We start from the raw sequence: 23,635 nt of genomic DNA on the forward strand, positions 1-23,635 counted from the left end.
GTGGGGGGGGGGGGGTGCAAGAAGGTGCCTTTCTTTCTACAATATTTCTGAGAGCTATAAAGATACGGTGTCACCAGCTCAACTGAAACGTTCTCATGTCGCTATACTCTGCAATAATACTGTCCGACCCCTTTTGAATAAATCCTGCGTACGCCCCCCTTCCCCGCATTGAAAAAGCGATCAGCACCCCCGGCTTATTGGCCTATTGCTGGAGCTAGAAATTATCTGATATGGGATCATTTGTTTCAGAAAACTGACATTATAGCAAAAGAACACTTGGCCAATAGAGGAGATGATTCAGGCTATTGGAAGGGTATGGAATATTTATCTTCGGAAGATGCTCGAAAACAATATGGCAGTTATTATGGACCAAGAACCCGAAACACGGTGGTTTGTAGTTGACTGATTAGTTTAGAGTTTTTTTCTTTTGTTTACATAAAAGGCTTCACTGACGTACATGTCGGTTTTTTTTTTAAACCAAGGTCAGGGGGTTTTCAACCTTTTTCTTCAATCTAATCAAATCTGTGCATTTGTGATACAAGAAAGGTGGCTATTGAAATCAAAGATTACCCCCTAGCCCCTATTCGTACCTGATTTTCTCTTAAATTAACCCTGCAATCTTTTATTTCATGTCAGAGAATGTAGCCTGACTGCATAGAGCGTCTTAAAGTATAACTGTCCACTAATATCATGCTAGGCTGCAAAGCACCACTCCCCCCTTTCCAAATATTCAAAAAAATACTCTTATGGGGTAATTACCCTCAGGTTGAAAGCCATGGCCTATGGGCTGTAACTAATGAATATAATTTAGGCATAAACATATTTAGACCATGCAAAGGCTGTTGGCATGTTGTCACATCCATTCGATTTTTGTTCTCTACGGGTTGTTAACAAGTGGGTGAGAAATTGACTAGAACTCTAAACTTTAAGAAATATTTTATATGATCACATGTGGCATGTGGCCAAAGAAAAGTCAAATTTGAATCTTTATTTAGCTAGATCACATAACAAAAATGTAAAACCAATGCAGGGAATTGCATACATTATTATATTTTGATAGTGAGAAATATAAATCGGACTGTTTAATTTCCATACTACTTTCCAGACATTTTTTCAAGAGTGTCACCTTATGATAAAGTCGATAAACTATTGTTTTAACTGACTGGGATCCGTCACTGCTATGCACATCACTTTTTAGAATGGAAATCCGACGTACGATTTATCTCCAATACAAAAATGGTGGGAGTGACGTAATAAGTCCCTCGTGCATTTTCAAAACGACAGATTCACAAAAAGTGAAACAAATATCTCGAACTCTATTGTCAGCTTCAGCATATATTCAGATGTTCATGTTAACACGGTAAATGATTCTGAAACAAAGGTGTTCTGGTGTAGGAAATGTTACGCTAAAGGTTCCTTCCAACAGACTAGACCTGTATTTATAAGTTCTAGTGCAACTGATCTTAGTTCTTTTGCAGGCCGAAGTCTTACCAATTTATGAGCGTTTGTTCCATCAACAACCAGGCTACAATAGTAAATTACACAGAGATGATAGGAAGAATATCATAACAGTTGGAATTGCTATGAATGCCGAGGTTCGTTACCGACGATGCCTTCTTTTTTTCTTTTCTTTCTTTTTTTTTTTGTTCCGTTCAAAAATAGCTTATATCCATCAAGATTGGAAATCGAACATGAGTAGGTTATTGCTGCTATCCTGACAAAAGTTCCCCCATTGCACAAGACCAGGCGGTGTCCGTTTTCATTAGCCAAATGGTGGGGTGTAGAACTCTATTTAATTTCATCTCGCAATTCGGGTGGAAATATATCGTTAGCAGCTTTATTAAATCTTCATTTATCGTCTGTTATTCCAGGAAACGATGAGACCATCTCCTGTTTTAACTTCTTCTGAATATGGACGAAGATTGAAAGAACCACTAGAACCTTTTCAAAGAAATAGAACGAGAATTGATCACATAGTAAAGGGATTTTACTATAGAAGAGGGACTGGGTTACCGCCGGTTTCACATTGAGATTCTGTTATATTATATGGACTAAATTTATTATGTTATAGAGTATGAAAAAATCTTGTATTCTATATCACTGTCACAGTTGTCGGAAAACACAATTTATAACGTCCCTGTTAGCCCTGCGGCATTCATATACGTCTCATTCTGCTTATATTCACCTATTCAAAACATACGATGTTATATAAATACTCCGGTTTATATGAAACAATTTTTTTTCATGCACAGTGGTTATTGATGTCAAACTGTTTTAAAAATCTCCATTTATCAAATTATAAAAGAATTCTGTATTTTTCTTTTCTTTTAAATAAAAATGCCCACCATCTCTCATCGTAACATTCACTTTTCCCGACGTTATTCGTCTCCAGGCTTCATAATCTCGATCAGAATCTTGCTTACCCCCGAAAACATCAACCGGACAAGTCAACATTGGTGTAGGACTTGGGGGCAACTCAAATTTATGATCATCTACCATACCGTAATCAGCCCGTAACACTGGTAGAAATACCTCCATTATTTCCTCGTTATTCAGTATCTCGTCTGGTGTACCTCCCATCCCTCGCAAAAATTCGATAAATTCCTTATCCGTGGCTTCACACACCCGTTTTTGGGTCTTGGAAGTGTCCTTATCTTTGTCTTCTCGTGGTCCGGACATTCCAGAAACGTACATCTTCACTGGTTGCATATTGTGTTTTTCCTTTAAAACTTTTGCAATCTCAAACGATAGAAGAGCACCCATGCTATGTCCAAAGAAAGCAAACGGCTTAGCCGAATATTGACTAACAATTGCCTTGGTGATAACATCCACGACTTCTGACATAGTTCTGATAGGTGGTTCAGTAAATCTCGACTCTCTTCCAGGCAAAAGTATTGCAACCACTTCAATATTTTCATTTATACTTGATCCCCAGTTGGCATTAAAATTTGATCCTCCTCCTGCCCATGGGAAACAAAATAATCTTACAGTAGCATTTCTTCTCGGAAATCGACAGTTCATCAGTTTAGAAGGCATGTTTATCACAAGTTGTCCGTATACTACAGCGAAACTGCTACTAAAACTGACCCGGAAACTTCATCGTGTGACACACATTACTGAATTTATATATCACGGTAGCTCATAAATAAACTTTCACAATCAGTTAGGAGTGTAGAATTTCCTCTTAATTGACCTTTTAAATTCAATCGAGTACAGTATTTTGCATAAGATATGAAAAATAACCAATATGATATAATTATATCTCTAAGTTATATATCGCACCATTTTCTTCGAAATTACGCCTTAATCAGGAAGAATTTAATGCCAGCTCGAACGCACTAGACTGGTCTTATTAGGGCTTATCGGTCGAATAGTAGAGATATAAATAGCCCGGATGTTTATCGTAGCAACACAACAAGCAAGATGGCCGAGTCCGAAACACTGAGTGTCGATACAAGCAATGATACTGGAGAAGATCCTCTTTTAGAACTATCTGATGAAAAATTATTTCAGTTAGTTAATGACACGATGTAAGTTATAGATTTGTAATTGTATGTTTGATCAGACCCTTCATGTTGAATCATTTATTTACAGCTCTTCTCTCTCGTAGTTCTTCTCTGTACATCTGCAGTCTGCTATATAATTGATATTGAATTTAATTTTTGAAATCATTTCCTACTAATGAATGGAAATATCAACTACAAAATACTACAGAGAGTCTTGGATTGCCTTTTGGGTTGATGAAAATTTTGATCACTGGCAAACATGATTTTGAAGAGGGGAAATTTCAGTCTGAAATCAATGACAATGAACCTTATTATATTAAAGGGATGTCTTAGGATGAACATAAAATTTTAATTTTGCTCAAATTTGGCCAATAACAGTATATATCCATCAGTGGACTCACCTGGTGTCTTAACTATACATCAAAATCCCTCTATAATCCGATATATCCACAAAATCTAGTAATTAATAATAAAACGTTTAATACATCCATTAAGCGATTTTCAAATCGTGAGTCTAGGAAATCCGGTGTAATTTTCAAGGGGAAGTAACTCTCAAGTGGGGTTTCCCGCATCCTTGACCTCTACTCTTGAATTGACCTCGACATTGTCATATTTTGAAGACGGAATAATGATGCCTTGTAGGAGATTACTTAGCGACTCCTCGAAAAAGCAATTAATATAATTTAGAATGAATACTCCACCACTGACACAATTTTCAACAAATATTAATCATTGGCAAAGTTTGTTTGTATACACCAGAAGATGATTGTTTCCTGTTTTATCGTTGATTACCCAGACTCTTTTTTTCTCAAACTGAACGGATTCATGGCTTGCTCACTTTTTTTTTAAAATTATGATTATAGTTTAATTGTCGATTTTTCAAATTTGATAAAGTTGGGATGCATACTTATTTAACCAATGGTCACTATTAAACACAAATATTAGCCACAGGGCGAGTGTATTCTAAGACGTAGTATCACTTTAAGCTTACAGTGGTGTAACCTATTTTCGTGGATATAAGGATTCAACACCGAATTTCGACAAAGTTAAAAAACGAAGAAAATTTGTTTATGTCTTAGATGATTCCTCAAATATTTTACAAAATAATTAAAATTGGTTTATTTCGATTTTCTTTATGAATCCTTCACTTTGACCCATATTTCATGAGCAACCGACTCGGCAACGGCGGCAGAATGCGTCACCTATTTTCGTGTACAATGTTTGATCTATAAATAAGTCTAGAAAAACATGTTGTATCGATACCCAGTGGTATAATTAACTTCTCTTAGTATTTATCTTTAATAACAATTCATTATAACTAGTGACAATTCCTTCAAAGAACCACGATTTTAATAGTGATCGACTGAAAAATAAGATACGTAGCGTGATTTATTGCTAAGTCACTGAAATAACATAAGAATATGGCCCACTTAGAAGTTTTCTGCTGACTGTAGCCAGGACACAGTTAATATTTCACTGATTTCATCAGTTTCTGCTTAAATATTATGAACAAACAGTCAGCTTTCTTGTTACTACACTGGAATCAAGTCCTGGCAGACAAACAGTCTTATACAATTAGAACCCCTTTCATCAACTAGCTGAAACAATTGCATTGGAATTTGAGTTGAATATATTTTTTCTTGTAATTTCTCCAGAAGTAATAATCTATGAATAATCTTCAGTAAAACATATTCTGTTTGAATTGAAATAGTTTTCATGTTGAAATCCATAGTCTCTACTTGTGACCTAGGCCAGTGCTTCTATAGGAGAGTATCTTCTATAACACCTATAACAATTATTTCAGTAAAAATGAATTCAAAACTAGATCTATAACCAATTTAGTGTGTTTTTGATAGAAAAGGATTAAATAAAGATATCTATGAAAGTTGTATGTGGACGTCTGCTACACTAAATCATGTGACTATCACTAGACCAACACATCTGTCTATATTCCAGCCTCTGATAGCTATTTGGACAGATGTTAGCTGGTGTTGAGACAGAAATAATAAGCCTTGTTAAATGGCGACATTCTGCATCTCCACAGGTGCGGGGGTTTTAAACTTATTCAGATACCTTGGATCTGAAAAGGTATATTTGGAAAGATGAATATGTCATGTCCCCGGTTTCATCAAAGTTTTTTTTTTTTTTCGCGAAAAACTGATCTACAATCGGCCATTTAAAACTGCGTGCACAGCCAAAAGTTCAAAGGTCACAGAGTCACTTGGTACTAACAAAACGAAAGTTACATTGATGTCTAACACTAATTTACAATCATCTTAAAGGTAATTCAATATTATGTTAGAGAAAACGCATTTTGGAGTTGTGGAAAATCCCCATTTAACATTTTCTTTTGACTCTACTCCAGCTGACAACTGTCAAAATATCCATCATAGGCTGGAATAGAGGCAGATGTTTCGGACTAGACTATCACGTGTTTGCTCCTATTTATTTATGAATTCTCAGCTATCAAAGTCAAGCGGGTTCTCATTTTTTTTTTATAATGTTATCACTCTATTTTGCACAAGTGTATCTATTTTTATTGCTCAGATATATACCTACAGTAAGCTTTTTTCTATTTTTAAAACACTGGGCAAAACAGCTGACAAAATTTATGCATTGTGAAATTTGACTTGCAAAATTTCAACCACAAATACTCAACATTAAACTAGATCGATGAAATTTAATGTTTTGTAAAAAAAAAATTGCCAGCAAAAAGTATGTAGCAACATAAAGCAATCAGCCAATCCTTAATCTGTCAGAGCTGGCAACACGACTTCATGAGCATAGTTAAATTGAGTTTACTCAATCAAAACATCAGTTATAAAATAAATAGTTTTGAAACTGATATTCCGATTAACCTAACAATAATCAGTAAAAATGCAAAGACAGTAATAATAGCCTAACTTAGTGGTCATTTCGCCAATTTAATTCCTGCCAAGAACAAACAAACATTACAGACAACAGTAACAGCTAGCTTACAAACTAGCAGAACAAAGTAGAACAAATTGTAGGACACTTGCCAGTAATTTTGCTTCTATTAAGTATGACAAGTTGACTGTTGACCAATACATGGAAAAGATGCACCCAAATAGGCCTATTTAATTAATAAATAAGGCCTAAATCTTGTTTCTTACTATTCAATACACATGGCACTGCTGAACCCCAGTCATTAATAAATCTACTTAAAAAGAGTAGGCCTGTGGTTGGAAGTAAATTAAATCACAATTTATTCAATTTTTTAGTGAAGACAATGAAATTCTCTCAGCCGAAACACATATGTTTGAGAAATATCTCAAACGAGTTGAACCAAAAGGAGAAGCTGGAAGTCTTCTTCAGTCAGTTCACCCACCATCTGGTCTGGCACCATCTACATCAACACAAGAACTGCGAGGAATGGGTAGAAAGAGATCTAAATCTAGAAGTAGTAATATAGATCGTTCATTAAAACTAACAGCTGAACAAAAATGTGATATTTCACAAAGAGAAATTGAAGAGTTGAGGGAAGACAATGAAAAAGTTCGAGAAGATTCTGAAAAAATTCTAGATAATTATAGAGTAAGTTGATCTTTCAGTAATCTATAAGCTTAGATGGCGATTTGTTACTGTGTTAACTGAAAATATCATACTTTACAACCTACGTTACATTGAAGTTTCCATTTGTCTTGTAAACTAGAGTTTGTAATTTCTGTAATTAGCTACATCATCATGTCATTGACCCTCTGTTCTAATTTTAAATTGGTAATTATCTATATTACAGGCTATTATGGAAGAGGCTGACCTTCGTTTAGCAGAGATGAAGAAAGAATTTTATGAATTTGAGAGGGATATTGTTAAAGGTGCAGTGAACACACGAACAAATAAAGTTGTCTCTGAAAAAGTCATTCGTTATTTTGAAGATAAATTAAGATCAAGGGTAAGATTTTTGCCAACATTTAGAAAAGAAAATCCACCTTTTCACAATGCACATGCAAATACTATTATTTTCTTGTTAGCCAATATTTTCAATTTATTGTAGTCATCACCAGCCTACTAGTGAGATTTAGTCAAGCTGGACATTGAGATATTTTATTGTTGAATATTATCTTGCAGTAAGAAATTTTAACCATTTTATTGTATTATTAATTGATCATTATTATTAAATAAATTGCATCACTTTCAGGATACTTTAATAGAAAAATTACGTCTGAAAAATTCAACATTAAAAGTACAAAAGAAGAAACTACATCTTCAATTGAAACAGGTATTCATTGTTTTATGCCAATGGTTTTTTAAATATCAAATCAATTTACACAATTTCCATCATGAAACATATTGGTTATATGCCAGATAACCAGAATGAATATCAATATTAATATAATTTATGAACATTTCTGATTCTGATTGTTTCAAACATTCTAGAAAGAAGAAATGGGTGAAGTTTTACATGAAGTAGATTTTAATCAACTTAAAATAGAAAATCAACAGTATTTAGAAAAAATAGATGAGAGAAATCAAGATTTATTGAGATTAAAAATGATGGCAGGAAATACAACACAAGTCAGAAATGCCTTTCAGGTAAAATTTTTTTTTTACCTTTTACCTACAAACTAATTTTTTTTACATTACCCAACGGTCTTAAACTTTTCTGATATCTAATTTGATAACCGACACAAATATTTCAAATATTAACAGCAAGCCCATGGTTACTGTAAATTGAATCTAAATGAATATTGAAAAAAAAAATAATTCAGTTTTATCATCCTTTAGTTAGCTTATAAATCTATTTAACTTTTCTAGAAAAAGTTACATACATTAGAGAAAGAATCTGAAAGATTGAAATCTGAAATAAGTTCTAGAAATGATTTATTATCTAGAATTGATGTAGAAACAACTGTAGTAGAAGAGGTGAGATATAATATGCTATATACCTTTTTGAGAAATAATGGTCTCAATAGGTACACTCAATTGGTTATGGTTCTGACGGGTTCATTGAATGAGTCGCCCTCTATTACATAATATTATCTTGGCCTGTTGTGTCAATGAACAGGGAGGAAAAAATAATGCAGGACTGTGTGGTTTGAGATTTCCTGCATAGTAGTTATTATATTTTATTTTTCCCTGTTTTAGGAGAGATTAAAGGCTGAAAAAATCAATAAAAAATTACGTCAACAGTTAGCTGATTATAAAGTTCCAGCAGTTATGGAATATGTAACAGAAAAAGCTGATTTGTATGATCTGCAGAAGAAAGTAAAAAGTTGGGAGAGAAAGGTTGAGATTGCTGATGTAAGTCAATAATAGATTATTATGGAAACAGATTTTCTATCTGAATTATACATGTATCAGGGAGGCTTGCACTAATAAAGTTTTTCTGGAAATACAAAACTGTGGATATGAAATCTAAATGGTTCAGATAGATACAAAATAATCCCCAATACAAAGATTGAATCCTTTTAATGATGACCTAGATAATAATGTAAGTCAAATAAAATTCAATGCATTAAAATCATAAAGAATAACAACTTAAATGATTTCTTTTTTTAAAATTTTAGATGGCTTTGAAAACACATCGTAAAACATGGAAACAACTTGAAATGGGAAGTCAGTTCGCTAATAGATGGCAAATGGTGGAGCCAATTTAATCTTTGTGTTGTATGAATTGTGATAATAGTGACTACATGAAGTGATATTTAGAGCATTGCTAACAATTAATATGCTGATATTGAGTTACAGATAAAACATAATTGAAAACTCTGAACATAGACTATTATATTAATTAAGTGGACACAACTATGTTATACATTTTCCTCTCAGCATTCTAAAAGAATAAATATCAGATTATGTTTTTTAGCAATATATACATTTTACAAGTTTCTTTGTTAAACCAGACATATTTTATTCACCTATATTGTGATATATTTAATGTAAATTAAAAGTGATTTCTTAAATATGTGTTCCAAAGATTGCATTTTTAACATCCTATAGAATCTCAATTAGCATGAATTGAATTTGTGTAATCTGTTCTTAACTTGACGAGAATAAGATGTGTAGTTTTGTGAGAAATTCCTGTATTCATCTGATTCACTGTCAGAACCCAGGGGCCTGATTCGCATAAATTGACTTTTATATTTTGTTTTATTATCCAATCAGATAAGGCCCATGAAATAGAACCAATGAGTTTCAAACTCCCTTTTTTATAGTTTTATATTGTATATGAAATATTATGATTTGAGTTAAAAATGTATTTCATATATATAAATATATCAACAAAAACCAATAACAAAGGTATGGAAATAAAGAAGGATGGAATATTTGATATCACAGTAGGAATTGAGGAGTTCCATTGTCAAGGCATCAAGAGTCTATGATTTTCTACCCTGAATTTAGCAGGTTTAATTTTTTCACTGTAATAGTCTATAATTTCAAGAGAACTGAAAGTGAAGGCTGCAATCCAAGCTAATAATTCATCACTCATATCATCAACATACTCAAGATTAATTTTCTTCAAATTACAACCATATATAGCTGACCTTCTTGGTAGATAATTTTCTATATCCTCCTGTCAATAATAAATTAAATATGTAACAGTTTTTCATTGATGTTAGAACATTCACAAAATATTGATATCACAAATATCAAGCTATTCCAAATTAAGAAATTATCTATGAATCAATTATTTTAACAAATCAATCACTGCATTAGATATACAGTCAAGTAACCTATATTTCGTGCATCTCTGGAAATGATTAATAATTTACATGTGTGACCTCCACATTTGCTTGTTTTGATGAACATGGGTTATATGTACAATGTCAGCTAGCAGAATAAATTCAGTAGTTTCAAGCAAGGTAGAATGTAATAATGTATACTTTGACCTAAACAAAATGGAGGATTTCAGTTATTACCAAATATCACTATCCCAAGCTGTAATCGAAATTCCAAGTGTCGACTGCTAGAATATATTTTAGCGAACAACGTCATGTGACGAACTATCGGATTCTGTCTCAGTAGAAAAATTAAGAGTTTTTTAAATCTGACGAAATTCAGAGTTAAATCCTTTATGCATGAAAATAGGTTACACCACTGTATGAATTCTAAATTCCATTTCAAAAGTCAATGATAATGAAATCAAACAAGTGGTTGCCTAGCAAGATATGCCCACTTTCCTGATACATTTTCAGTATATCAAGGGCAGTCACCTATCTGTGTCAAATCATACCAAAAATTTAATTTGTGCAAGATATTGTTGATTTAAACAAACACACATTATTTAAAAAAATTCTGACATAAACTGTCACCTCTATCACCAACAAATTTTGATGAGTTTTTACCAAGGGAAATGACTCAAATTCCGTTGATCGAAAAATTGTCAGATTCAATCTTGACTAAGATGTCATCATTATAAATGATCATATCAAATTTGATTTAAATAGGATGAAAATTGAACTCTCTATTCTGTTCACAAACAAATTTGGATGCGTTTTTCATAAATCAAGGGCAATAACTCAAAAAACGTTCATCGAAAAATCGTAAACATCAAACTTGTCCAAGATCTCATCAATATAAATGATCACACTAAATTTCATTCAAATCAGACAGACGGACATGGGTGACGACAATATACGTCCACATTATAATGTGGTGATTCCAAAAAGAAAAAACAGGCAGCAATAACCAATCACAGAAGACTTTTTGATGGGATCACCAATACCACTAGTAGTACAGCGATTCATTTGATGTATACTGAACTTTATTAACATTATAATGTGGGCATATAAAAACTATATAATCTGACATCCAAAATCTGTACTACGAGACAAATTGTCACCATGTTATAATGTTTTTTATTGGCATTTATACAAAAATAGCACCTCACCTCATCATCACTTCTATAATCAAAATATTCTTGATCGTGTAACTGTTTCTTCTGTCTTCTTAAAAACTTTTTTGAATGTTGACTTTGCATCCAATTTTTAAGATCTAGAACAACACAATCAAATTACAGAAATGACTCTGTTCGCTGTATTGTAACAAAAATTATAATTTCAGCATGTGGCATAATCCCGGAAAGTGCATCATTTAAATATTGTCCGATCAGTTTGCCAGAAACGGATCGCAACAGCAATATTCACAATGTCAAGTATTCGACCTATAAAAAAAACCTTAATTCCTACCTGTAACTAAAAGATACATTGGTTCTGATGTTATTCTCTTATTACCACTAAAAGTTCCAACTCTCAAGTTTTTACTACATGTAAACAATGCTACAATACTTTTATCTGTTATTTCTACAAATTAATCCTATTCATATAATACAAAAAAAACAATATTCGTATTTTAGAAATCTTTTAAACGGATCAAAAAAGTAAGATTCATTCATTCATTTCATATCATTTCTATTATGTGAGATTTGTATCTAACTGGCACCCAAGGTAAAAGCTTTGTACAGGTGTCACTACACATCAGGATCAGATCAGAGCATAAGATATCATTTAGGTGTTAGGGATTCACTAACACACTACTAACAAAAACATAATTACCTGAATTCCAACTTATATCAATTTCTTCTAAAAATGGCAGATTATCAGCTATTTCAATAACAGCTTCATCTAATAACCCTTCAATACATGATAAATTTAAATCTTTGATCAGCTGACAATTCTCGGCAATATTATACAATATCTGATTATTCACATCACAATGACGTAAATTAAGATATTCTAATAGTCCACATGATTTAGTAAAACAACTTATTCCTGTCTCTGTTATTTCTTCACACCATGATAGATCTAACCATTTTAACTGTAACATTTAACAACAGTAACATTTAAGATACTCATATTAAAATAAGGCAAATGTAGTGATATATCATAAATAGATTGATAAAAATCTGTGTATATCACTAGAAAACATCTCGTTTTAGCTTACCGATGATTTCTTAGCAAGAAGTTTGAGTGTTAAGTCTGTAATGCCACATTCTGATAATTTAACAATGGCCAGATTTTCTGATATTAATGGAATTATAGATACATCAGATAACATAAACAAACCTGAAATACAAAAGAAAATATATCAAATATACTTATATTATAGTGAATACTGTGATCTTCGCTAGGACCAATTCTAGGCACTTTGGACAGGTAGTAAAACATCATAAATTAATGATTCTTCCTATTCTCAAAACAGTCCTACAGATATCCTAACTTGTCTATCTTATCCCATTATAGGATAGGCCAATCTCAACCCTACATAACTCTAAAAAATTCACTAAATGACATTCTTGACACTCAAAGTAGAATTTAAAGTTAGCGCAGCAGCAAGGAAAACATTCATTGTTAGATAAGATTGAAAACAAAGACAAGTGCATTAATAATTTTATTTCATTGCCTATTTTTAATGTTTTCATATAGAAGTCTATAATAATCTATAATACCTAAATATAAGTTCTGATTATTGTTATTTAAAGCTATTGTCTGAAGCTGGGATACGTCTGGGACAACTCCCTTACCTGTTCCTGTTCTAAGTTAAACTGTCTTGGTTAAGGATCATTTTCCAGAATAGAATAGGATAAGGTCTTAACTTTTAGGACTGTTCTAGAACATCCTGGTGCTAGGATTGTTTCGAGAATACGTGGATAGCGAAGAAATATAAGGGTTAATCCCCGATAATTAAATGATGTTGGACAATAACTATCATATATGGAATTTACATGCTAATATCTCAATATCACATCAACAGCAATATATAGAACATATATTTGTGTAACTTTGTCAACACTTGAGAATGACTAGTGATATCTTGTTGAAACATGATGCAATGTAATCCATAGATTGTTATTCATAAATTGTATCATGTTCTAGTCTTCTAGATGTAATGCCTTAAAACAGTTAAACAAAATACCTACTTGTAAAATCTATTTTAGACAGCTGGAGGGGAAGTTGGGCAAGTTTGATGACAGAATCAGATATTAATTCAACTTCTGGTGTCAGACAAAGTTCCATTAAATCAGTTTGTGTTGAAATAAAAATATCAGCTATTTCTCCCTGTAAACACTGTATACTTATTGTCAGGTGAAAAAGTTTAACACTCTTAAAAAACACTGGGAAAACAATAGGACTGATGTTAGTTCTTATCACTGAATAGTTAATAGACTTCAGGTAGGGAACATAATACTGAAGCCACAATTCACAATCAATCTCAACAGTAGATGATTCTTGATTTAATTCATCAATGCTCCGAATATTTTCACAATCAATGTTATCAGACTGACTAAGAGCTTTTATACAACTGCTAGAACACTGGTCATCAGTGGAATTTTTGTCCAATATGTCATCTATAGAATCATTTTCCATTACTTTTTGTTGGACTTTTTGCAAACAATCACAGAATCCTTCATTTGAAAAGCAATTTCTTTGTCCTAAAATTATAATAGACACATAAAGATTAAGATTTGCTGGGATAAAACCGTTTCATGAACTGAAAAAAGGGCAAAATGAGAAGTGGTTGTGGTCTGAATCCACAAAAGCACTCACATGTGATTATTTGCAAAAAAAAAAAAAAATTATGTATTGTTCTAAAGTAAGGATTAATATTTCAGCTCTTGAATCAGTCTAATTGAAATTAGACCTAACTTCCATTCGTATTTTTTTAGTTTCGTTTAGAATGTTTTATTAGCTTTTTATTGACTTTTCATTCTGTTAACCTGTGCTTGACTTCGAGGCATATTTGACTAGCTTATCAAGTCCGCTAGTCTAATACCACATTATCCCTTCACTGGAAAGGGCAGCCACATGATTGGTTAAACCAGAGGTCAAGCAAAGGTTAACAGAATAAAAAGTCAAGAAGGACAGTGTTAGGGTGTATTGATACGAGTCTCAATGAAAGCACTGGCCTAGGTCACAGAGCAATAGATAAGTATATTAATTATGTGAAAATTAGTGGGACAGTGTTAGACCTTACTGTAGTGGTTACGTACAAAGCTAATAGCTAATAAAACATTCGAAACGAAACTAATAAAATATGAACTGAAGTTAGGTCTAATTTTAATTAGACTGATCTTGAATCAATATACCATCTTGTAAAATAATGAAATTTACCTAAACATTTATGTTTCAATTTAACCAATAGCTCTGACATCACCCCACACTCTGGACTATATAGCTGTTGGGTGGTTAGTAATAAGTTTACAACAAGAGATAGAGAATAGCCAGAAAGGTATAACAAAGCTATGCTGGAAATCTAAAAAATGCAAAATTGAAGCCCTTAGTATCTATCAACAAATAGAATAATATTTTTGTCATTCTTGTATTGCAATTTAAATATCTTAAAGGCCATGGTTTGTCATTTTCCGGAGTTTATTTAGGTCTTGAATATATGTCTATAGTCTTAAGAAGTAGCAGAATTGCATATAATTGCATAATCACTTCAAATATACCTCAAACTAAGGATCTCTTTTTCTATTTCTATAAATACGTCTTTTTTATATATGGCGTAGTCTCAAGGAAAACAAAAATTGCTAATTTTAACTTTCAAACGCGGATAATAATAGACACCTATGGATTTGAAGGCTCACATTTGAACAGCTTACCTTACCTAAAAAATTCCTTTCTGAGACTAAGGTAGGATTGTTTGAATGGATGGTGAATCCACCCCTTTAACAACTAGACAAGACTCAAGCACTCAGGAAAATTAGAAAAAAAGTTTTTACCTTAGTATAGGACATATTAATACTGTGAAGATTCGGTCCACTTAAAGCACAAATATAAGCTACAGATAAACTGGTCAGATTTTCACATGCTGATATATTAATAGTTTTAATATTCACACCCGTCTCTTTAAATCCACATTCTTTCTGTAAATAAGGGATGAAGACAATTAATTCATGAAAAATTTCTTTTCATCGTTGAACATATTTGCGAAAACTGTATCAATATTACTAAAAACTTAAAATTAGACATACCGTATGTCACATACGTAATAGTTATTTTGCAGCCTCTGATAATTCTATCTTTGATTAGCCTTAAAGGACACAAGGCCTACCTATCAAGGCTAGTTAGCAAAAGGTAAATGCAAGGTTAAACAAACTTATTTCTACAAAAGAAATATAAACTCTGAGATTGGTGATGATGCAAAAGCACCTGTATTTCATGCAGCACATCTTCTGGTAAAAACAGAGAAACAATATGTAATACAGTGGCATACCTGTGAAATAATAAGATTCATATCCTGAGATTCTAAATCTAAAAGAAAGGCATCATCAGTAAGGCTGTCAGAGTTTGAAACATTCAAATGATTCAATGATCTTGAACTTTTTAACAGATCCTGAAAAAATATCAAAATTACGTAAGAAGAGAGGATCAGTTGAAAATCAAAGTTATGAAATTTTTATATGTTGAAAAAAAAGTAACATGAGAGAATGAGAGAATCTAAAAAAATATGATGATAACCATTACAGTAGAGATCTACTATAGTGGAAGATGATGGAAGTGAGTTACCTGTACAATTTCATCTGTGATAGTTCTACAATCACTAATATCAACTGTTGTTAAATTTAACAATAATCCACCAAGAACACTAAATAATGCTGGCAACATTAACTGTTCACATCCACCTATATCAAATATCTCTAACAACTGGCACCTTTATAATACATAAGTTAAAATACATCAAATATACATTTTATTATGACTTAAAAGGGAAAGAGTAACTTGAAAATACCCTTTCTTAGGTATGGTATAGCCCGACCAGTTTCGCTCTTGATTGAACTCTTCAGGGGCATCTATGCACAAGTGAAAGCTTCACCTCTATTTTTGCTAAAGGTGGAGGCGTCCCAGGTCAGTTGCAGAAGCGAACTGCCTATGCGGAGGCGATTCAGGTCAAATGCGTAGGATGTCTCTGTCAATTGCGATAGCGTCTCGGGTCACTTGCAGAGGCGATCTACCAAAGTTGTTAGTTTTGGCCACCCAAAGTTCACAAAATTGATGCAGTACTAGCCTACACTGAGATGGAAAAGGGTCAAAACACAGTACAGTAATACAGTTTTTTTTGTGTTATTGAGTTTCAATGGGAAGAACTCTTTTATGAATTAGGTTAGTCGACCTGTTGATGCAACTAGGTGCAACGCCACTAGCTGGCGGGAAAGTCAGTCCCAATATGGACTATGGGATTCTTGTATGGAAATTTCCTACTGTCACTGGCCAACTTTATTTTACTTTACATTATATTATGATTAGTAATCAAAGCTTACAAAATTTATGGGATGAAAGACAAATTAAGGTATCTTAATGAATCTAAAGCGCTATACTAGACAGATGTTTCAATGTTACAATAATAATCCTTGCGATCATGTGAATGGAATAAAATGGGAGTTCTGCTTCAGTTTTGACTTCTTCCATGCAATGTGCAGTCAGGAATTTTTACCAAGATCACAAAATTACCCTACTTTTTTTAAATTCCAACAGTTGAAATATCATAGAATAATATCTGCTCTGGAGCTAAGATAACAAATTTCATATATACCAATCTGTTTTTCTGCCATTAGATTATATTGCCATCACCAAACATTTTTTATATCCAGTTGTAGTTTATGGTCCTAAAATTAGCCATAATATTTGCCATGATAATGTTGGTGTGTTGGGTAGTTTCAATTTCATACCAAACCCAGTATACTAGCGATATAAATTGTGAATCACTTAACTTACTTTTGTACAACTTTCAACAGATTGCATCCTGTTATTTGCTGACATTTCCCAAGTCTTAATTTCTTGCAAAGTTCCGGTATCAGAGTGAAGAGTAATTCATCAGTCAGGAATGAAGGGTAAAAGTTTATGATTCTTTCAAGTATTGATAAGGCTATGTCACCATAATCATCTGATAATAAGGTTTGAATTAAATAATTTCTACTATCTCCTTTGCCATCATCATATAGGTTTAATATAGCTTCACTGCAGATTATAGTAGCTATTGATTTTAGGCTTGATGGCTCCGACTTTGACATCTGAAATACATTTCACTGATTGTAAAATGCACTACTATGGAACAAATTTCATAAAGAACTTTGCAGATTTTTAATTATTAATAACACAAGATATATACAGTGGTGTAACCTATTTTCGTGCATATAAGGATTCAACACCGAATTTCGTCGTCTTAGATGTTTCCTCAGATATTCTACAGTATAATTAAAATAGGTTTCTTTCAATTCTTTTTATGAATCCCTCACTTTGACCCATATTTCATGAGTAACCAAGATGACAACGGCAGCAAAATGAGTCACCTATTTTCGTGTACAATGTTTTATCTATAAATAAGTCGAGAAAAACATGTTGTATTGATACCGGGTGTTAAGAGTGAAGAAGTTTCTAAAAACTTCAATGTAAAGCACTGGCCAAGGTCACAAATAAAGAGATAAATGTTCAATACAAGATAAGGTGAAGTTAGCATAGTTAGTGTTAAGTTAAAAAAACAACCACGAGTAATCTACAATAAACAAAAGTCTATAATATGAAAGTTTTCTTGTTACCAGTTCTAAAAGAAAAGAGTATGAATAGGTTCTGAAAAGATAAACATCTATATATAAGGATTAGAATATATTATACTTAATGAGCTAGAAAATAGAGAGGGGGGTCAAGTATTATTGGATTCAATGGGATCGAGTCTACCACAGACCAGAAAATTACTAAGGCTTTTATTGTGCTTATAGGCAATTACAAGTCGTTTGGTATATACATTCGGAAATCTGTTCTGTTATTCACTGTAATACTGTTTGATGATGGATGAGGTTTTGGCAGCTGTATGATTAAAGGTGGCAACAAATGGAATCATTTGATTATCATGCTGGATATTAAGTCCATTTGGAGCCACTGTTTGGAGTTGGTCCATCCAGTAGCTTTCTCTCTGTAATAGTTTGGTTTTTGGTTTGATAAGATCAGAGTCAGGAATTGATTCAATAGGCATGATAAGAAGGTCTTCAATGGAATGGTCAGGTAAATTAAAATGATGAGAAATTGGTCTATTTTTGCTATGAATTATATCAAAGCGATAGCCGCTAAATCGCGTTCTGGGTCTCGTCGACGTATTGTTTGTCACATTTTTTACATGAAATTAGGTAAAATGATATTTTTATCCGTACACGTGAGACGTTCTTTAATTTCAAATATTTTTCCAGTTTTTTTATTTTGAAAATAATGAGACATATGAATATGTTCACAGGTGCAACACCGAGAACCTCTACATGGTATTGCGCCAAAGTTATTTATTGGAGGAGGGGATTCATTAATTTTCAAAAGGTCCAAAACAGTGTCATTTTTAATTTTGGACAAGAATCGTTTGGAATAGCCCCTCTCTCTTAATATACAGAAAACTAGTCTACAAGCTGCATCAAAATCTACTTTTTGAGTGCAAATTCTAAAATTGATTGATTATTCCAGTAAAAGTATGTTTTGGGTGAAAAGAATTTTTATATAAAAGTTGGTGGTACCAGGTGATATAATTAACTTCTCTTAGTATTTATCTTTAATATTGATTCATTATAACTTGTGACAATTCCTTCAAAGAACCATGACTTAAAAAAAAATAGTGACTGACAAAATAAGATATGTAGCGTGATTTATTGCTAAAAGTCATTGAAACAACATAAGAATACGGCCCACATTGTGTTCTATAGAATTTTTCTGCTGACACGGAATCCACTAGTTGATCACGTGACTTCATTCGTTGGACTACATTCTAGCAGACGACACTTGGAATTCCGATGACAGCTTGGGATTATAAGGAAATTCGGCTGCTAAAAAATGGTGACGTTTGGTAATAACTAAAATCCGCCATTTTGTATTTGTCAAAGTAAACATTAATACATTTTACTTTGCTTGAAACTACTGGATTCATTCTACTAGCTGACATTGTACAGAAAACCCATGTTTATCAAAACAAGCAAATGTGGAGTTACGCGAGGTCGCACATGTAAATTATTAATCCTTTCCGGAAATGCACGAAAAATAGGTTAGCACAAAATTAGGTTACTTGACTGTATATCCATATATTTTGTATTATTCTTAATAATTAAAAATGTGTTAAGTCCTTAATGTTTACCTTCCTACTTCTATATGATTAGATTTTTAATTAGTTTATTTTAATCTTATTAGGGGAGGAAACTTCCTAGAAGAGGTAGAAACCACTGTGGAGGAACTTGTAAAGCCAAAGGGGGAAACCACTAGTCCTACAGGCATGTAGTGGTTTCCTCCCTTTACAAGTTCCTCCCTAGTGGTTTCCCCCCAGTGGTTTCAACCTCTTTTTAATCCTAGTGGTTTCCTCCCCTATTCTAAGTGGTTTCCTCCCTTAATTAACATATATAATAACATATATATAACATAACATATATATAATAAACTAATTAAGAACTGTTAACCTTTATCAATTATTGTGTTGGATTAACATAATATCAGGAAGCCATTGGAATAAATTGCATTGTTATTCTTATATAGATATAACATTTTATCTAACTCTATTCAAATTTGACTTGTTCAACATTGCTGAATTGTGTTGAAATTGCAATATTCCTACACATGCCCATGTACTAAAGGAAAGTTGAAGTTGTCTGGTTTATAAAATAAAGAATATCATAATAATCTTAGTCAATTAAGTCTACATACAAAACAGAATACACTAGAATAATATATTCGACCATAGATATGGTCAGGAGAATTCAAAAGTAGTTAACATTTCAATACACTCTAAAAAGTTATTTTCTATACCTTTATAAATTGGTTTGTTTACGTTAGACGCAAGTATTCCACCAACATGATCAGAACGACACGAGTCACTAGAGTTGGACATCTATAGTCGATTACCATGAATTATGATTTCAGTCAAGTAATGAAAGCTCTTTATCAAACCTTTGAACTGTATACTGTCAGTATACAGTTCTGTGATCAAACATATGTCCTACAGTAAAATATTTAAACTACGGGCTTGACCCTCCTTGCAGAATTTGTCATCTTCAGTAAACTCAAGAACAGATCTCGAACACGACACTGTAGGAATGTAGTATCGCACGCGAGTAATGTTTACAAACAAATAAAATAATTGCACATACCTCTATATACAGCATGACATATTTGTTGCTCTTTTTGACACAGTTTTGCCCGCATAATTATTCATATTTCCAAGAGTAAGGTCTCCGTCACACGTCAGTACGTCAGTAAACACGTCAGACCCGTCAGTATATACGTCAAACACGTCAGTAAACACGCCAGACACGTCAATACGTCGATGCTACCGTACAAACTTATAACTTATGTTTATAAAAACTACTACATCAAAAAACGAAATTTTAAGAAATTTGCAAAACAAATCGCCATTCTTTACAGTCATTTCAATTCAATTAGTGCCGCGTACAAATTTAAGAATTATTACTTATTTATAAAGAGAAAAAAAATATTTTCTCAATGATTTATAGTGGGGTTTAAAACAACTGCCTGGTTGACAGACTCAATCGCAAACTGGGATAAGGTGTTCCAGAAAGTGAATGCAATGAAAAATAAAATAACTATGTGAACTCTCTCAAAACAACTGCCTTAATTGTTGGCAGACTCAATCGCAAAGTGGCCTCAGGTGTTCCGGAAAGTGTAACCATGCCTTAAAACGTTTAGGTCGAGTTTTAAACACATCTCAGTAGGTAAAAACATCAGTACGTCAGTAAATACGTCAAAGAACTGGTTTTCGCCACACGTCAATACGTCAGTACACACGTCAGAAGCGTCAAAGAACTGTTATCCCTCTTAAGTCAGTCCGTCAGTAAAGAAAAGTTAATCAAACTATGTGAACTCTCTTAAAATATCACATTTTTGACAGGCTCAATCGCAAAGTGACCTCAGGTGTTCCAGAAAGTATAAGTATGCCTTAAAACGTTTAGGTCGAGTTTTAAACACACCTCAGTAGGTAAAAACATCAGTACGTCAGTAAGCACTCCAGAACAAAACACGCCAGACGCGTCAAAGAACTGTAATTCATTACAAGTCAGTCTGTCAGTAAAGAAAAGTTAATCAAACTATGTGAACCCTCTTAAAATACCACACTTTAGACACACTCAATCGCAAAGTGGTCTCAGGTGTTTCAGAAAGTGTAAACATGCCTTAAAACGCTTAGGTCGAGTTTTAAACACACCTCAGTAGGTTAAAACTCAAATCCGTCAGTAAACACGTCCAAGAAATGGTCTTCGTCACACGTCAATACGTCAGTACACACGTCAGACGCGTCAAAGAGATGAAAACACGGCAGAGAACTTTTATTCCTCACAAGTCAGTCCGTCAGTAAAGAAAAGTTAATCAAACTATGTGAACTCTCTTAAAATACCACATCAATCGCAAAGAGGTCTCAGGTGTTCCAAAAAGAGTAAGCATGCCTTAAAACGTTTAGGTCGAGTTTTAAACACACCTCAGTAGGTTAAAACTCAAATCCGTCAGTAAACACGTCAATGAACTGGTCTTCGTCACACGCCAATACGTCAGTACACACGTCAGAGGCGTGAACGAAATAAAAACACTTCGGACGCGTCAACGAAATAAAAACACGCCAAACGCGTCAAAGAACTGTTATCCCTCTCAGGTCAGTAAAGAAAAGTTAATCAAACTATGTGAACTCTCTTAAAATATCACATTTTTGACAGACTCAATCGCAAAGTGGTCTCAGGTGTTCCAGAAAATGTAAGTATTCCTTAAAACGTTTAGGTCGAGTTTTAAACACACCTCAGTAGGTTAAAACTCAAATCCGTCAGTAAACACGTCAAAGAAATGGTCTTCGTCACACGTCAATACGTCAGTACACACGTCAGACGCGTCAAAGAGATGAAAACACGTCAGACGCGTCAAAGAACTCTTATTCCTCATAAGTCAGCCCGTCAGTAAAGGAAAGTTAATCAAACTATATGAACCCTCTTAAAATACCACACTTTAGACACACTCAATCGCAAAGTGGTCTCAGGTGTTCCGGAAAGTGTAAACATGCCTTAAAACGCTTAGGTCGAGTTTTAAACACACCTCATTACGTGAAAACTTCAATACGTCAGTTAACACGTCAAAGAACTGGTCTTCGTCACACGTCAATACGTCAGTACACACGTCAGACGCGCCAAAGAACTGTTATTCATTACAAGTCAGTCTGTCAGTAAAGAAAAGTTAATCAAACTATGTGAACCCTCTTAAAATACCACACTTTAGACACACTCAATCGCAAAGTGGTCTCAGGTGTTTCAGAAAGTGTAAACATGCCTTAAAACGCTTAGGTCGAGTTTTAAACACACCTCATTTCGTGAAAACTTCAATCCGTCAGTAAACACTTCAAAGAACTGGTCTTCGTCACACGTCAATACGTCAGTACACACGTCAGACGCGTCAAAGAGATGAAAACACGTCAGACGCGTCAAAGAACTGTTATTCCTCACAAGTCATTCCGTCAGTAAAGAAAAGTTAATCAAACTATGTGAACTCTCTTAAAACAACTGCCTTAATTGTTGACAGACTCAATCGCAAAGTGGCCTCAGGTGTACCAGAAAGTGTAAGTATGCCTTAAAACGATTAGATCGAGTTTTAAACACATTCTAGTAGGTTAAGACTCAAAACCGTCAGTAAACACGTCTCAGAACTAGTCTTCGTCACACGTCAATACGTCAGTACACACGTCAGACGCGTCAAAGAAATGAAAACACGTCAGACGCGTCAAAGAACTGTTATTCCTCACAAGTTAGTCCTTCAGTAAAGAAAAGTTAATCAAATTATGTGAACTCTCTTAAAATACCACGTTTTTGACAGACTCAATCGCAAAGTGACCTCAGGTGTTCCAGAAAGTATAAGTATGCCTTAAAACCTTTAGGTCGAGTTTTAAACACACCTCAGTAGGTAAAAACATCAGTACGTCAGTAAACAAGTCAAAGGACTGGTCTTCGTCACACGTCAATACGTCAGTACACACGTCAGACGCGTCAAAGAGATGAAAACACGTCAGACGCGTCAAAGAACTGTTATTCCTCACAGGTCAGTCCGTCAGTAAAGAAAAGTTAATCCAACTATGTGAACTCTCTTAAAATACCACATTTTAGACAGACTCAATCGCAAAGGGGCCTCAGGTGTTCCAGAAAGTGTAAACATGCCTTAAAACGC

The 23,635-nt window shown here is 33.5% G+C and overlaps 3 protein-coding genes across 3 annotated transcripts; 1 reads left to right on the forward strand and 2 right to left on the reverse strand.

Annotated features, from left to right (window-relative positions):
- Nucleotides 1-974: 974 nt before the first annotated feature.
- On the reverse strand, nt 975-3,083 carry LOTGIDRAFT_184680 (hypothetical protein). Its single transcript, XM_009068419.1, has one exon. It carries the CDS (start codon nt 3,034-3,036, stop codon nt 2,275-2,277), a length of 762 nt encoding a protein of 253 aa, XP_009066667.1. The 5' UTR covers nt 3,037-3,083; the 3' UTR covers nt 975-2,274.
- A 319-nt stretch (nt 3,084-3,402) lies between these two features.
- On the forward strand, nt 3,403-9,734 carry LOTGIDRAFT_184681 (hypothetical protein). Its single transcript, XM_009068420.1, has 8 exons — nt 3,403-3,530; nt 6,749-7,061; nt 7,264-7,419; nt 7,666-7,746; nt 7,905-8,060; nt 8,283-8,390; nt 8,613-8,768; nt 9,035-9,734. The coding sequence occupies exons 1-8, from the start codon at nt 3,424-3,426 to the stop codon at nt 9,122-9,124; spliced, it is 1,167 nt and encodes a 388-aa protein (XP_009066668.1). The 5' UTR covers nt 3,403-3,423; the 3' UTR covers nt 9,125-9,734.
- A 94-nt stretch (nt 9,735-9,828) lies between these two features.
- Nucleotides 9,829-17,478, reverse strand: LOTGIDRAFT_155919 (hypothetical protein; the record flags this gene model as incomplete). Its single annotated transcript, XM_009068421.1, has 11 exons — nt 9,829-10,041; nt 11,359-11,462; nt 11,657-11,770; nt 12,023-12,284; nt 12,411-12,532; nt 13,387-13,899; nt 14,579-14,720; nt 15,190-15,333; nt 15,684-15,803; nt 15,977-16,121; nt 17,183-17,478. 11 exons carry the CDS (start codon nt 17,476-17,478, stop codon nt 9,829-9,831), a joined length of 2,175 nt encoding a protein of 724 aa, XP_009066669.1.
- Between the last annotated feature and the right edge of the window lie 6,157 nt (nt 17,479-23,635).

This window comes from Lottia gigantea (assembly GCF_000327385.1).
Source record: "Lottia gigantea unplaced genomic scaffold LOTGIsca_9, whole genome shotgun sequence".
Classification (NCBI taxonomy): domain Eukaryota; kingdom Metazoa; phylum Mollusca; class Gastropoda; family Lottiidae; genus Lottia; species Lottia gigantea.